The following is a 16,433-nucleotide window of genomic DNA, read 5'->3' on the forward strand; positions in this document are numbered from 1 at the left end:
AGCCCGTCTCCCGTTGAAGAATGCATGCGTGTATCGCTGCCCTGGGTTAACCCCCCCTGTGTGTTGTGTGTGTGCGTGCGTGCGTGTTCACTTTGGGTGAGTAAGAGCTTTGTTGTGGGCTCTAGTCTTAATAAAGGAAGCTTTTGAATCGGTTTCCAAGACAACTAGCGCAGTTGCCGAGGATGAGAAGCGCTTGCAGACTGGAGGGCATTAAAAGTCTGAAGCTCACTCATCAGTTTTTCAGTAGGAATGCATCAGTTATGGGCAAAACAGTAACCTTTTGTAACACACACACACACACACACACACACACACACACACACACACACACACACACACACACACACACACACACACACACATCCTCAGGCCAAACCAGTATGAAACTGTGAGCTTTGACTTATCCAGTACATGCTGAATCACACTGAAAATCTGTGACTGTGACGCTTAAGTATCGATATTCCAGCAACTAGAGAACAAGCTAATATTTACACACATGCCGCACACACACACAGAGCTTTGATTTGTGTGTGTGTGTGTGCAGCTGTCAGCTCCCCCTGTGTCTGACATTCTGCTGGTCACACACACCTCGCTGGGTGATCACAGTGTTTATACTGTTGTTTTTGATTTCTTTGGGCATTTCTTTGCAATCGCATATCTTTCTGCTTTGGATTTTACAAAGAGTTTTACAAAATGTGTTTTGCAGCAGGAACACAAGACGACAGCATATACAAACACAACATCAACAGTAAGCACGGTACGGGATGTGAGTTTGCCCTAAAAGCACTTTAAATAGTCAGAAGACTAGAAGAGGGCTAATCAAGTCCAAGTCCATTCAGGAAAGCAATGCAGTATCACCCACTTAAAAACACAATGATTCACCCCTCTCCTTCAAATAGCCACCTTGAAATGTAACACTACTAGCTGCTTTATCTTAAGAGTGGATGATTACTGTGATATTTACTGATGTTGGAAACTTCTCTTAAAACAGTGAATTTTCCTTGACCTTTTTTTTTGCCACATAACTCCCTTTTAATTTCTTTTTCTTTTACTTACTTCTTACTTTACTTTTTATTACCAGATTTTTATTTGTACCAAGTCAATGAAATGTGTTTAAATGCTCAGCTGCACAGACTGTGGTTTGGATTCGAGACGGATTTGTAGAGAAAATAGCACAAAATGTTGTGTAACCTTCATTCTTTGTTTCTCCTCCGTGTCTAATAAATTCAATATTTGTTTATGTGGTAGCTTTATAAAAGAGTTAAAGGTACAGGCTCACCCATCCTCCCACCCGTCATCTCCTCCTCCCTCTCTCTCTTTTCACCCACACATTGCCCACGCTCTGCTAACTGTCTTAAATTTGTGTTAGGCACATTTACTCTTTCCTTAGTCTATTTTCATCTTTTTCTTGTCATGCCTCTCATACTGTAGCTTGTTCTATTTGCCTGTAGTTCACACACACACACACACACACACACACACACACACACACACACACACACACACACACACACACACACACACACACACACACACACTCCTTGTCCCCTTGGTCAAAAGTTTGATGGGCCTGTCTGTTGGGATAATAATCAATAAACGCAATAATCGATTATCTTTTGTCACTCCAGCAAAGAAAAATCCCACAGGTCTGCATCGCGATTCATCGTAGACACGGTGAACATTTTCCCGTTTTGTATAGCGTGACACTACTGCAGTCAGGGGGGAGTGTGCGCTGAGCAAGTGGGCCAGAAAAGGGAGTGTGTGAGGAGTTGGAGAGGTACTAGCTGAGGGATAGGATGCAAATGAGACAGGATTGTTTCTCTAGTGGGTGGGTGGAGTTGTTTGGCTCGTTGCATTGTCGGCTTCCTTCTGCCAGATTACCCGAGGATTTTGTGTTTGTGTTATGGGAGTAGAGAAATGAGAGAGTTAGCAAATGAACTCACAGTTGATGCCTCAGAAAATACAAACTCAAATCAATTTCACTTAAGTTGTAAGCTGTTTGACTTTTTGTCTTGTTTGGAAATATTTGACTTTTTCGCTGATATAGCTGGACTTGTACTCGTCATGCTAGTTTTCAACTCGTACAATCTTCTCTTGGCCAAGCAATCTGCTCTAACTTCCTGTCTATCCAAATCTTCTGTTGTGTGTGTGAGTGTGTATGTGTGTGTAGAGGGTGTGTATGTGTGTGTAGAGGGTGTGCAGGGTGTGTGTCCGCTCGAAGGACAATGCCTTCTGTTTGTCTGTATTCAGACCGTGAAATCGCTTTATCCCTGCTAACGCTCTCTCTCTGCATCACCGGGCAATCGTGTGTGTGTATGTGTGTAAGAAAGAGACAGCGATTCACTTATTATCAGTTACTGTAGGCCTCCATTGTGTAAATTTCAGGGTTCTCTGGAGAGCATTAGAGCAAATCTTTGCCCTTTTCACTCAGGCCATTCAGTCCGTGAAAGGTTTTCCTCGCACTGATCAGCACTTTTAGACCACAGTCATTCAACAGGTTGATCAAAGTTTGATATTTGCTGTGTTGACACAAAAACTTTGAACGGAGCCTTTTGAACACACACACACACACACACACACACACACACACACACACACACACACACACACACACACACACACACACACACACACACACACACACACACACACACACACACACACTGACTTTGAACGGAGCCTTTTGAACATTGATAGCATTACTGATTCGTCTGGGACTGTTGAGGACTTTTCACATTAATTTCGATCAAAATAAGGTTTCTAGGTAGTTTAATCAAAGTTTTCAGCCAGTGTTTTCTTCTTCAGTAATCACCTGACTGCCTTTGGCCTTTAGTGTTACAGCAGTGTGTGTGTGTTTGTGTGTGTGTGTGTGTGTGTGTGCTTTTAAAGTGTAGAAGAAGCCTCTGATGTTCCTGTCGGGGCATTCAAAGAATTTTCAGCAGTTTCTTTCATCTCCCCTTTTGTTCCCCCCCCCTCCACATGTCTTAAATTAAACCATATCTTTATGTGGCAGATCCATCATCCCTCGTGACTATCAGAACAAGTTAAGTTATCAAACATTTATTTATGCATAAGGCATATATAACACTTAAGGCATATTTAAAAAGTTGATCGAGCTCCTTTGACACTCTTTCAAAGAGGCTTTTTTGTGGATAAATAAGGGATATCTTTGTCCATTTGTCCAGCTACTGCCTACAAATAATACAAAAAACAAAGGCCAGCAAATATATATATTTTTTTACAATTTCTCAATTTCCTGATCTGATGAAATGATCGAATCTGTGACTTAAATTTGTTATTGATTAAACAAAACATAATGCCTTCTCGATTAAATGTATTGTAACAGGTGTGTATAGGACACAAAAACAAAATTTGTTATTTTGGCCAGTAAAAAAAACATGTTTGGCCGGTAAATTTTTTCATCTATCTGCCACCTTGGCTGGTGAGTCAAAAAGTTAATTTCGGACCCTGGGCATTCATGATAAGATGAAGATAATGCATTGTGCAATTCAATTTTTCAATATTGTGAGGAAGACATTGAGTGCCATAGAGAAATACAGAGAGACGGGTCATTATTAGTTATAAAGATCATATCTTTTCTGCTGTTGGGGATATTCCTGTAATTGTAACACTCCTGAATATTCCTCCAAAATATTTAAAAATAGCAGAAGTGCTGTCTGTTCTTTACACCTTAAGTACAATGTTAAAGCATGTTTTTGTATATGTGGGATTTAAATGACTTTACTGTTAGGTTTGTAGCTGTTTAACACAACAGCCTGGCTGCTGCAGAGTGACAGAAGGATGGGGGGGGAGTCACATGTATTCACAAGTTCACACTTCTGTTAAAAGACCTTCCTCTAACGTTTGCCAATTAGACCTCTTACGGCCTTTGAAGCTCAAATCAGAGGATACATACACACTCTCCTCACACACACACACACACACACACACACACACACACACACACACACACTTAGGTAACAGCAATGGGGACTTCATCTACAGCTGTCCCTGGTAAGGAGTTTATGACATCATCGCCAGGAAACCCTCCACCAGCTGTCTTCTGACATCACCATAGAGAGAAAGTGTGGATTTAAATGTGTGTATGTGCATTTTTTTCACAATGCACTGTTTTTTGCCTAGTCAGCTTAAATGTGTGGGTCAAATCAGAATACAGTTGTGATAAATGAGTTGTGGTCACGTCACTGTTACATTGCTGGGAAACGCACATACAAACCACTGTCCTTCATCTGTCTTCAGTCCCTCTGAGGTTTTTTGCACAGCTGTAGAAATCTTTTCTCTCTCAGTTTTCTTTGTCCCAACTTAAGAGAAAAGCAGTTCAACAGTTTTTGTTGTTTCTATTTCTTGTCTCTTGTCTCTTGTCTCTTTAGTTCTTTACATCTTTCTGGCCTGAAGCAGTTTCTCCTCAGTTTGGTAAACTTACCTAACTCTTTTCCATGACACATTTTTAGCTGTCCATTGATAGCTTATGATGACATGCACAGGGTGCTCGACATAACTACTCGGCTACCGACACCTCGACAACATGTTTAATTCTCACAGGAGATAATTATTACAGTTTGGTTGTAAACAAAGTAATCAAAGGACATATAACATGTTCACAAGTGAGCTACAGAGGTGCTGTTGGTAGGATTTTGAAACCTTTGGATAAAGTCAGACTAGCTGTTTCCTCATGCTGTCCAGTCATTTTGTAATGACTTAAGATATTTGGCATGATATTAAAGAACTGTATCTTCCATCTGGTGAGCAACTGGAGTGGTTGTCATGCACGTAGTGAAAATGCCTCCCAGACTTTTACAAAGAAGTTCTTTACCACTCATTGTTACTTTGAATATGTCCATTAACAAAAGGAATTGATTTAAAGGCAAAAACTGTCATAAAAGCGTTTGACACTTTGTTTGCTTTGTCTACCATTTCCGTGTCATCCTTTTTACATCATGTCTTACCCCCACCTCATCCCGATATGGAAAGTCGCCCTCTCTGAGGTCCTTAATGTGAACAGGCAGCTCCGGAAGATTTCAGTGGGTAGGCTGTCCTGAAATCCCTCGAAATCTTCAGGAGAACTGCTGGTTCATGACTCACGAGTGAACGCTACACTCATCTCGACCTGAAGGGAGTTAAGATAGTGAGGGAACAGGACAGGAGGAGTAACGACTGATACAAGAACTCGAAGAGGAGACAGTTAGGGAATGTTGGGACTCTGCCGGGGTAAAGAGGGATTTCTGGCAAAGATTTGGAAAGATTGTTTAAACGTGTTTCTTGCCGCTTTCATTGTTTATGTGTTTCTGACTGATTATATGTTTCTTCCATGTGTTACGTTCTTATATATGCATACCTGTGCAACAGTGCAAGGCTGTGACAACATATGTTCCCCTGGGGACAATAAAGTATTGCATTGTATTGTTAGAATGCAGTGCAAAGAGAGCGTTAAAACAAACAGAGGTATGGGTGAGACTCTGTGATTAAAGCATCAGAGGGTTTTAGGGTTTAAGAGAGAAAGAGGGAAGGTAGAGGTGAAGAAGACTGGATATGTGTGCACCTTTTCCTGGGCATGCTGGGAAAGGAAAATAATAATACCTGGGTCGGTTGAAAAAAAAAATAGAGAGACAGGAGGATATGAAATCTATCTTACAGATGTTGTCTACTTCAATGTACGATAGATTTCCTGCCCTAAAAAAAAGAGGGTTGATAACGATCCAAAATATCGGTGGTCATGAAAAAAAAAAGAACAGCAGCTCTACGCACAGTCAAATACAAACATGAAAAATCCCCTTAATTTTCTACATTTAAAATCCACATTCCCACAGGCTTATGTAAGCAGTGTACTCAAGTGTTTGGGTATTTCTCATAAGTGTGTGTGTGTGTCTGCGTGCGTGCGTGCGTGCGTGCGTGTGTGTGTGTGTGTTGAGTTCAGACTAATTTAGCCTCTCTGTGTCCACGGCGTCACAGATCTTTACTGCAGCTTTTATTTTATCAGCTCGGCCTCATTTACTGGATCAACAGAGGGAGGACTCTGAAGATTGCTGTTGATTACACACACAAAAACAAACGCACACACATACAGAGTGGTGGTTTTGAGCATGTGCGTCATCTGGTGTTGGTAATTGCTACGAACTTTGTTATATAGTGTTCTAATTTCTGCTATTACACCAAATCAGTGTTTCTTTTTGGTTTACAGCTCAGAATTACCGGTTCAACTCTTCATAGCTGTACAGAGTCCTCGCAGTCACACTTTTTTTCTGTTTAAAAAAAAAAAAAAAAAAAAAAGGTTTAGAAGAAAAATTAAAGGGAGATAGAATTACTTTATGTCTGAGCAGGTGGGCATCACTCCATTAGTGACCAAACACAGTGTGGTGTTGGCATATTTACGTTGTGTAATACGTTACATGTGCAATGAGCAATGCCTCCATCTTTGGTTAAATTGTTTTTCCACTGTGTCTGATCTTTTCCAAGAGACACAGGGTATGACCCAACACAGAACTGCAGTCAGTGTAACTAAGCCTTCTGGATTTGAGAAATAATGTGATGTGTCTGTCTCTTTCCTGTGATAATGATGAAATTGTGATTAATTGCAATAACAATAATGCAAACTCTTCTATTTTTGGAAAGCTCCGCTATTCCTTCCATTTTATTTTGAATTTCCTTGACCGAGTCCTTCCAGCTATGGAGCCCCTGGAGTGGAGTTCACTGGACTACACCAAGACACCATGGCTGTCACTCAAATCCACTTCCTACCTGGTCAGGTAAGCTCCATGTCCATTGTTTAAAGAACATAAACATCATTTTAACAGATGAATGTGGTGTTAATGTTTACTTTGCTCTGTGATAGGGGCGCCTGCTATCACTGCTGGATGACAACTCCATTCACCTGTGGGAGCTGATGACCAGGGGGCCCAGAGAGGTGGGAGGGGTTAAGAAAGAGGGCCAGCTCAGTCTGCAGGAAGTGGAAAGCTACAGCCTTCCAGGAAGACCCGGCATTGAGAGCTGCAGGTAAACTGGAGCCTGTGAAAGATGCTTTCATCTCATCAAACTTGTTCTTTTGGCAATGAGTGGCAGCTTCCCTCTCCTCTTCTCATCAGTGCCACTCGGGTGACCGTCCTCCTCTTGCTGAGGTCATGTGACCTGCTCTGCATTGGAACAGAAGGAGGGGGCGTGTACTTCCTGGAGTTGCCCGACCTCTCATTGAAGGACAGCCAGACGCTGCTCCAGGATCAGGTCATGCAGAGGTGAGACAGTCATGTTAATAACTATGCATAAAACAAAGGGATGATGTCACACTGGCGTGAAGTTGGCTGCGTCCTCTATCCTTGTGCGACTAATATGCTAGTATAAAATGTGGCGCCATGAGCACAAGTGCAGCTGCCACCATCATCCAATGCACCTGACCACTTTGTTTGCAAAGCTTGCTAGGAAACCCATTGACACAGACAAGGTTAGCAGTGCTTCTTTTAAACAACTTTTCTTCCTTGTAAGGTCATAATCATGCATCTAAAGGAAACTGTGATATTCTTTTAAGTAAAAAAAAAATCACCTTGTTCTGTAGAGTGATGGTCTGATTGGTCTGAAAGACTCCTCAATTAAAGACAAGTGACCAGCAGAAGAGGGCAGCGTAACTCTAGTCACCCTAGGCTTAGCGCTGAACTAAAGTACCGTTAGTCTGCAGACTTGCTTCACATGGTGAAAAAAAAAATTATGGTACTTAAAAGAGCTATACAGCTGCACAGAAGCTGCACGTTATAAACTTGCAATGGAAATCGTCACGTTGGACAAGTAAAACAATTCTATGCTATATTTTCTGAACTGAATACACAAACTTAATTCAAAGACAAAATGGGTCCCTGGAACACTGTTTTGGAGCAACAAAAAAAAAAGCTACCAGGAGAGTTACGGTTTCACTGTTGCGGACCCCCCACCACAACTTCTCGCTTAGGATTGTATCTTCAAACAGTGTTCCAGGGACCAGATTTTCCTCTGAGGACAGTTTGTGTACAGAGTTATGAACATATATCACATAATCTGTACACCTCTCCAACTTTCACATTCTTCACCAAAACTACATTGTGCACCAAGCTTTAGCTAATTTGCATCACGTGTCCTATAATGCGCCTTTAATGATAACCTAAAATAAATACAAAGTTGTCATGAAGAATTGGCTGTAAACCCTGCACTTATGACTTTACATAATGTGATAAACAGGAAGGGCTGGGAAGTTCATGATGTGCTAAACACTGGAAAACATCTAACAAAAACTAGTAATGTTTCCATATCGCACTAATATACACAAAACTGCACGGAGAAGAATAATCTGTGGACAACAAATATATTTTTTCTTGCACATATAAGAAAGTAATTTGTGCATTTTTCATGCTGCAGCGCTGCTCGCTACATTCCTGCGTTGATACACTTTCAGAATCACAGAGCTGCTGTTGTGTCTGTTTTTCCTTCCTCTGTGACTGTCTGACTGCTTGGCCAAACCCCTCATTAAGCGGGCTTGTTTAGGGAAGTGGGCAGAACTGAGGCCTAACAAGGACCCTGATAAGGTGTGTGTGTGTGTGTGTGTGTGTGTGTGTGTGTGTGTGTGTGTGTGTGTGTGTGTGTGTGTGTGTGTGTGTGTGTGTGTGTGTGTGTGTGTGTGTGTGTGTGTGTGTGTGTGTGTGTGTGTGTGTGTGTGTGTGTGTGTGTGTGTGTGTGTGTGTGTGTGTGTGTGTGTGTGTGTGTGTGTGTGTGTGTGTGTGTGTGTGTGTGTGTGTGTGTGTGTGTGTGTGTGTGTGTGTGTGTGTGTGTGTGTGTGTGTGTGTGTGTGTGTGTGTGTGTGTGTGTGTGTGTGTGTGTGTGTGTGTGTGTGTGTGTGTGTGTGTGTGTGTGTGTGTGTGTGTGTGTGTGTGTGTGTGTGTGTGTGTGTGTGTGTAACGAAGGGGAGGTTTTAGACAGTGAGGCTTTGTACCGACTGCCAAAACACGGTGTTCCGGTAGGGGAAGTGTTTTAGCTGAATCTCCAACGTTCACCCACACTCAGACACACATACACCCGCAGGCTCATCACCGTGCACTGTGCAGCAGGATGCTGGATTCCCTAAAAATACTTGTGAACGGAGAGACAGGACAATGGAAAGCTTTGTTGGGAATGTTTCTGCCTCTGTGCTTCCGGAGAGGATCTTCTCAGTGATCGCTACCAAAGCAGTCCGAAGTTTGTGTGCGGGTGTATTAAAGTGTGGGTGTGTGTGCATGTCTCACTGGCTGACATTCTCTTTGGAGATGGTTCTGCCTCACTCCCAGCATATAGTTCAGAGAGCTGCATATCTCTTCCCTTCTTTGTTTGTTCACTTGATTTCATTTTCTCCACAAGGACCTAAGTTGGAGAAGTAGCTTGCTACTTGGAGCCAGGGCTGAAACACTTCCTACCAGAGAAATATAGGTTTATAAAAAACTCAAAGCTGACACTAGACACTTCGCTAGCCACTAATGCCTCTATACACTGATCTTGACTGCAGCAATGATTTAGGAACAAATGCCTACACACAACACAATACTCACAAAGACTAAAATAATTACTCAATAACAGCTGAACCAAAAATGTTAAAGGAAGAATGTGCAACATTTTAAACATAAATACAGAAGAAATCAAGTATATCCTCTGTAAATGTCTCTCTGAGTCATGACTGTCTACGATGAGTGAGACGCACAAGTCTGGCCAGCTGTCCCTGAGATTAAGTCAGCTGAGATTAAGTCAACAAAAAACAAAAAAGCTTTTATTTTGACAGTTCCAACTTGCTGTCAAAACACTACACTTGCTGCACTGATGCACTGGCTTTGACTTCATACCTACTCCAGGCCTAAAGCTCATGTTTTTCATGTGACATTGGGTTGAGCAGGTAGACTCAGCACAGTTTGTCATGTAGGTGAACACCTGCAGTTAGCAGTCTTACTTCAGTGCACTTATTGTGCGGTTCACATCATGGCCAAGTTAGAGAAACGGATGAAAGAAAGCTTTAATCATAGAGCCCTTGAAAATCTATGTGTGTATATTTAGAAAAGCAGTTTCCTGTCCATCAATCAGTGCACACCACATGTGTTTAGTCAAATTATTTTGCTTTTGTGTTGAAACACTTGATACAGAATGATGTGAATGACACAGACTGATACACATGTTTTCTCCATCATAATGCTCGCTTTGTTTTGAAGATGAGGCTAGTGGTCATAAAGTGTACATTCAAAGCAACTTCTTAATCTTGGAATAAAAAAAAATAATGTAACAAACTGGACTTCGAGAAGTATTTGGCTGTTTGAGGATTTGTTTCTCCATCCCTCTGCCGGTACCTCTGCTCTCTTCTCCCCCCTTCTCCTTGCTGAGGGAATCCTCTGACATCTCGAGGGTGTGTCCTGCTCCACATTCCTCCTCCGCCTCAGAGGAATGTCTCCTTCCTCAGCCTGAGCAGCTTGATGTTGATCTCACTGTTGTTGTTGATGTTGTTGTTGTTTGAGGAGCAGCCTGTGGTATGATGAGTTTATACAGATGGTTTGAACTCAGTGTTGATTATTTCACACATCCTTGTTTTTTTGGATGATTAAAGGTCCACTCACTACCCTCGACATACCACCTACAGTATGTATGGTCCTGTTGAAGAGGAAAAACATTGTTAATGCCCGTTTCATTTCTTTGATGTAAGAAGTTTGTGTTCAAGGGTTAAAATCGTATCATTGACTGTAGATCAACTGTAAATCATACACTATTAAAGCTTCTGTCCCTAATCAATATGGCAGGCTCCCGTTGAGTCAATCATTTCCCCTCGCTCTGAACTGTGTGCGTGTGTAATTAATAACATGCTGAGTTCCAAACAAGCTGCAGATGTAGGATGATAGCTAATGTTTTGTTTTCCCAGCCTGCCGGATGATTACAGATGTGGGAAATCCTTGGGGCCGGTGGAGTCGCTTCAGGAACATCCGCAGCAGTCAGGGAAGATTTTGATTGGCTACAGCCGGGGCCTGGTGGTCCTTTGGGATTTGAGCACCCGTCATGCAGAGCAGCTCTTTCTGGGAAAGCAGGTAACAAGTACATTCACCTTATTCCTTACCATCAATTATAATGGATCTGTTATGCTGGTGCCATGAGATCTTCTTTAAATCATCTGCTTATCAACCTGGTGTGTGTGTATGTCTGTGTGTGTTTGTGTGTGTCTGTGTGTGTTTGTGTGTGTCTGTATGTCTGTGTGAGCAGCAGCTGGAGAGCCTGGTGTGGGAACGCTCCGGAAACTTATTTGTCAGTTCACATAACGATGGGGGCTACTCCGTGTGGGCTGTTACTAATGGCAACACCTACAGTCACCAGCCAGTGTCTTCCTCCATTCCATATGGTGAGAAATTAATCCATTTTACACACACACACACACACACACACACACACACACACACACACCGCACCTGTTTGTGCTTAAACATGCCTCAAACAGACATGAGCTGGGAAACAAAGTCTTTAAAAAAGGAGGATGGGGTGAAGTCTTGTCCACAGAGAATATGACTGACAATGACTTCTGATTATTATATTTTTATAATAATTATATTGGACCCTCTCCATCAACATCATCTCCTCCTCTTTGAACCTTGGTGTAGTTTTTGACCAACATTTCAACTTGGACCGCCGTCTCAATAAGCTTGTTCAGTCCTTTGAGAAAAGTCAAAGTTATCCTTACAGCCAAACACACTGAACTCTTAATACACACCTTAATCTTCTCTGGCTTGGATTACTGTAACTCTCTCTTCACCGTCAGCGTCACTCAGCCCTCCATGTCAAGTCTACAATGGTACAAAATGCAGCAGATATGTTGTTAAAACACACCAGGTGCTCATTTCTATATTACTCCTACTCTTGCTTAAAATCCTATGTACGGTAATACATACAGAGCTCGCATTTACATAATGAAATGACTGTTTTTATTCCAGCAGCCGCCTTCGCCCATCTTCTGATCAGGGCCTTTTAACATTTCCTCATAGATATTTTAAATCCCTTAACGTTACGTCTGCTAAATCTGTAGTTTCTTTTAAACGCCTGTCCATGCATCTTACTTGTGTTCGAATGTTGCTGGTTTATGATTTATGATTGCTCTGGAACTGTTCCACTCAATTCTTATTTTTCTCTTTCACATAACCTGTCTTTGACTTTGAAATCTTCAGACAGCTTTAAAGGTTTCAGTCTGTGTCTTTAAGGTAATTAAATCCCCCTTTAATCATTTTCTGACATACTTAGGTCCATTTCCCTGTAAGGCCATTAATAAGATCCTGTGGAGGACCACACAGACCGGGTGAGTAGCTACGTCTGAATCTTGCGATCAGAAAAAACATTTTGGTCACCCTGCTTGTAAGTCTTTGTTTCACATGTAACATTAATATTTGAGCTGTTTCTCATTTTTCTCATTTTGTTTTATCAATATATCTTTTTATAAAATATGAAATTGTTTTTCTGTTTTCTATTAACCAAAATATGTCGTCTCCTGCTCCAAGAATTCAAATTTTTTTAATACGATTATACCGCTTTATAAAAATAATTCAAACGGGAGAAGCAAAATTTGCTCGTGACTCATTTAGTTGTGAACCCAACAAAAAAAAAAATTGTTTTCCTATTTCCCCCCATGTTTTTGTATTGCTTGTGTTGTAATTTAAATGGATGAAAAATCAAAAGAGACATGCACATCCCTAAGTGGGTGCTTCCCGCCAAAAACAGCCGTACACCAAGGAGCCCCCTTCTAAAGGATTAATTCACTTTTCTGGCAAACATGCCCTTCTTCAGTCATTAATTGTTTATAAATCCTTTAAACAGGAGCTCCTTGGTGTGTGTGATATAAATCTATAACAACAATCTATTGGAACATTTAAAACTGTTGATGCCAAATTAAACAGAGAACATTAAACCTGTGTTGTTTAAGTCGACTCATAAAAACTGACATGGATACAACTCGTTGTTGCAGTTCACCAGTTTTGTTGTACAGCGGGGGGATGCCCAGAGCGAGCTACGGTGACCGCCACTGTCTCACCATTCAACAAGACAAAGAGCACGTCACTCTGGACTTCACGTCTCGAGTCATCGACTTCTTCACAGTCCACAACACAGAGCAAGAGAACGGTGAGGAGGGTTAGGGTTAGGAGTATGTGAAGACATCTCATCTGTGAATAGTAGTCTAAACGTTGACCTGTCACTCTCCGTTTTACAGAGTTTGACGAGCCTTCAGCGTTGGTCGTGTTACTGGAAGAGGAGCTGGTGGTGATTGACCTTGTGACCCCTGGGTGGCCCTCTCTGCCCACTCCCTACCTGGCTCCTCTGCACTCCTCAGCCATCACCTGCTCCTTCCATGTCACCAGCGTCCCTCCCAAACTGTGGGAGAGGCTGGTCAATGCTGGCAAAGCACAGCAGGGACGCCAGCACACACACAGGGTGAGAGGCACACATGCACAGACACATTTGACATGTGGTTATGAAGAAACAAATATTTGTCATCATTGGGCTGTCAGAAATAGTATTTATAAAAACTCTACACATACAAATCATCATTCTTCTAGACTAACATTGCATGGTTTTGTTTAGATTTCTACTAATTGGTTGTTAGTGTATTTACAAAGGCAGCAACTGTATTTGGATGTGTGTCCTGAGATCGGCATTAATGGCTAATATGCGACTTACATTTAGTTTTCTGTTGATCCAAGGAAGGTTATTAGAATTAGATTGACTCTTTTACAGGCTGGTAGATAATCAGCTTTTAGCAAACCACACAGTGTGAGCATCAGACTGCTGTATGTGTGTTCACTTTAAGTGCATGTGTCTGCAGTGTAAGGCTTAGCAAAGGCTTTGTAGCTTAGATCAGCTGTTTGATGTCTGGCAGATTAGACACACACACACACACACACACACACACACACACACAGCTGGTACCCTCGTAAATCATCACTGGCAAAAAGACACACTGGCACTCTGCAGACTCCACAAAAGCACTGAGTTTTGTGGCTTTTTGTGTGCAGATTTCATTCATGTAGGAATGCAGGAATGTGTGTCAGGCTTTTTCAAAGTTTGAGTTGTTGTTAAGAAGGAATGAGAAGAAGAAAGTTTAGGGAGGTATTACTCTTGCAGCTTTTTAATGAATAAACTTTTTCTCCAATCTTTGCTTGTTTGTGCAGAGTTGGCCCATATGTGGAGGGAAAAACCTGGCACCTCCAGCAAAGCAACAAGAGCTGCTGTTGACAGGGTATCTGCACACACAGAGCACATACACTCAGTTCAGTTTTCTTTTCAGACTCTGATACGGCACAGATCTGTTGCTTTCTAGTAAATGCAAGTTACTAAAAAGCTGCGTGGACATGTTTTCTATTTTCTGATGCTACCTTCTAGTGCTAACACATTTATGCCTAGAGATGGAGAGACCATAAGAAACACCTGAATACTTTAATGCAGTATAACTGAAACCCCCCAAAACTAGACCCTTTTTTGAATCAATCCCTCATTAATTTAGTCTGGTTAGTAAAATATTGTACAAAGATTGTAGCACCTTATAACATGTTGAATCTTTGTCTGATGATGGTAGTAGTTTAGGGGACATGTTTTTAAATCTTGTGGGTTTGCAGACATGAGGACGGCACCGTGCGATTCTGGGATGCATCAGGTGTTGCTCTCACACCTCTGTACAAACTCAGCACAGCCAATGTCTTTCACACCGACTGCGACCCATGCGACGATCCTCAAGACCCCGGCGATGACCCCGACATGCAGCAGGAGGAGGAGTGGCCGCCCTTCAGGAAGGTGAATATTGCAGATGAGGATCAGGAACTAGGGAACTAGTTTTTCAGGCTGTGGGAATAAAAATAATGTGTGTCAGTCCTTTAAATTTACATCTGTGGCCTAATTTTCTCATCTGTTTGGTTTTTGGTTCTGTTTTTTCAGACAGACCCAACCCATTGTTACTCTTACAAAAATTGGACTCAGAAGGAACAGTGGTTTTGTTTTAATGGCCTGTTTTTCTGTACACTCACATTTTTAAAGAACTGAATCGGCCTTGTGAAGCTGTCTTTTATGACAAGGGACTTTAACTGATCATTTACACAAATGGAATATTAAGCTTTGTCGGTAGTTGGATATTTTTCTCAGTTTCTCTTAAGCTGTCACTGAAGGATCATCATAAGTTAAAAAAACAACAGCATAAAAAGATGACAAAGGTGTATAAACTGATTCTGAGTGATACATTTAACAGTGAAGACTCCTGAGCCCTTTCTTACTTTTACTCTCCTATTGTTGTCCTTCCACTCTCTCTCTCTCTGTATCCTGTGGTAACAGAGCTGCATGTTCAGGAATTTGGCCCTCATATGGGATGAAGAGCCTTTCCCTTTTTTTCCCCCCTCTTTAATGAAAACCAGACCCATCAGCCCACTCGTTCTGTGCATCTATGTGTGTCTGTGTGTGTGCGTGTGTGTGCGTGTGTGTTAGTGACCAACTTCTACTTCTTCTCCCATGTGAGAGGATTCTATTGGAATTCCTACAGTGTGTGAGAGGCAGATTAATGGGCATGTTTTGCTGAGTATGTATGAGGGGGGGGATTGTCTTGGCATTTGGCTTACAATAAGAAGAAAGAGGAGGAAGGCTTCAGAGGGGCCTTCTGACTTTAATCTGCCTGATGTAAATGTGTTTGTGGTTGTTCAAATTACACATTTAGAAAGAGGAAAAAAAAGTATCTGCATTTATTAGGATTGATGTGACACCTAAACTAAAAGCTCTAAATAAAACCTTTAACTGTTGCAGTTTTTGCATTTATCCAGAAGATACAAGCTTCAGTGTGTGTGTGTGTGTGTGTGTGTTTTTTTGGGGGTAGGTTGGCTGCTTTGACCCGTACAGCGATGACCCCAGGTTAGGAATCCAGAAGATCAGCCTGTGCAAATACAGCAACAAACTGGTGGTGGCTGGAACTGCTGGACAGGTAAAGATGTTCATACAATTACACACACAAATACAAATAAATCAAACCCCATGAGGTCATTTCTGATATATTCTCTGATATATGTCCTTTTTTATTTATTTTCTTTAGTCCAAACTGCAAAATGTTCTTTAAATATATAAATAATATGTTAACAGCTTTAGATAAATCTTGATTGAAAAAGATCAGAAATTTGGGTCGTGATTTATCATGACGTGGTGGTTGGGTCCTGAGGCTTGACCAGTTGAGAACCACTGATCTAGAAGATGGTTCAGAACATTTTACAGACCAGTTTCTGTCCAGTTACAGAGAGCACACAGGGTCTGTAGCCAATGTTTGCAGCAAATAATTGCTTCTAGATGCCATTCTTGGTCATTATGAGCTTTTTTTCTTTTCCAGCTTTTTGCATTATATAAAGAAGGATGTTTAGCTACATCAATGCACATTGAACCATTTTATCTACAGACTT

The 16,433-nt window shown here is 41.5% G+C and overlaps 1 protein-coding gene across 1 annotated transcript in view; it reads left to right on the forward strand.

The window, feature by feature from the left end:
* Positions 1-16,433, forward strand: part of llgl1 (LLGL scribble cell polarity complex component 1) — a 32,764-nt gene that overhangs the window by 7,302 nt on the left and 9,029 nt on the right. Inside the window, exons 3-13 of the mRNA XM_020650671.3 lie at positions 6,683-6,764; positions 6,851-7,011; positions 7,101-7,247; positions 10,901-11,063; positions 11,236-11,371; positions 12,262-12,316; positions 12,980-13,134; positions 13,223-13,443; positions 14,181-14,248; positions 14,625-14,799; positions 15,863-15,967. Coding sequence (XP_020506327.2) covers positions 6,683-6,764; positions 6,851-7,011; positions 7,101-7,247; positions 10,901-11,063; positions 11,236-11,371; positions 12,262-12,316; positions 12,980-13,134; positions 13,223-13,443; positions 14,181-14,248; positions 14,625-14,799; positions 15,863-15,967 — 1,468 coding nt within the window. The remainder of the gene's footprint in view (positions 1-6,682; positions 6,765-6,850; positions 7,012-7,100; positions 7,248-10,900; positions 11,064-11,235; positions 11,372-12,261; positions 12,317-12,979; positions 13,135-13,222; positions 13,444-14,180; positions 14,249-14,624; positions 14,800-15,862; positions 15,968-16,433) is intronic.

This window comes from Labrus bergylta, chromosome 16 (genome assembly GCF_963930695.1).
Source record: "Labrus bergylta chromosome 16, fLabBer1.1, whole genome shotgun sequence".
NCBI lineage: Eukaryota > Metazoa > Chordata > Actinopteri > Labriformes > Labridae > Labrus > Labrus bergylta.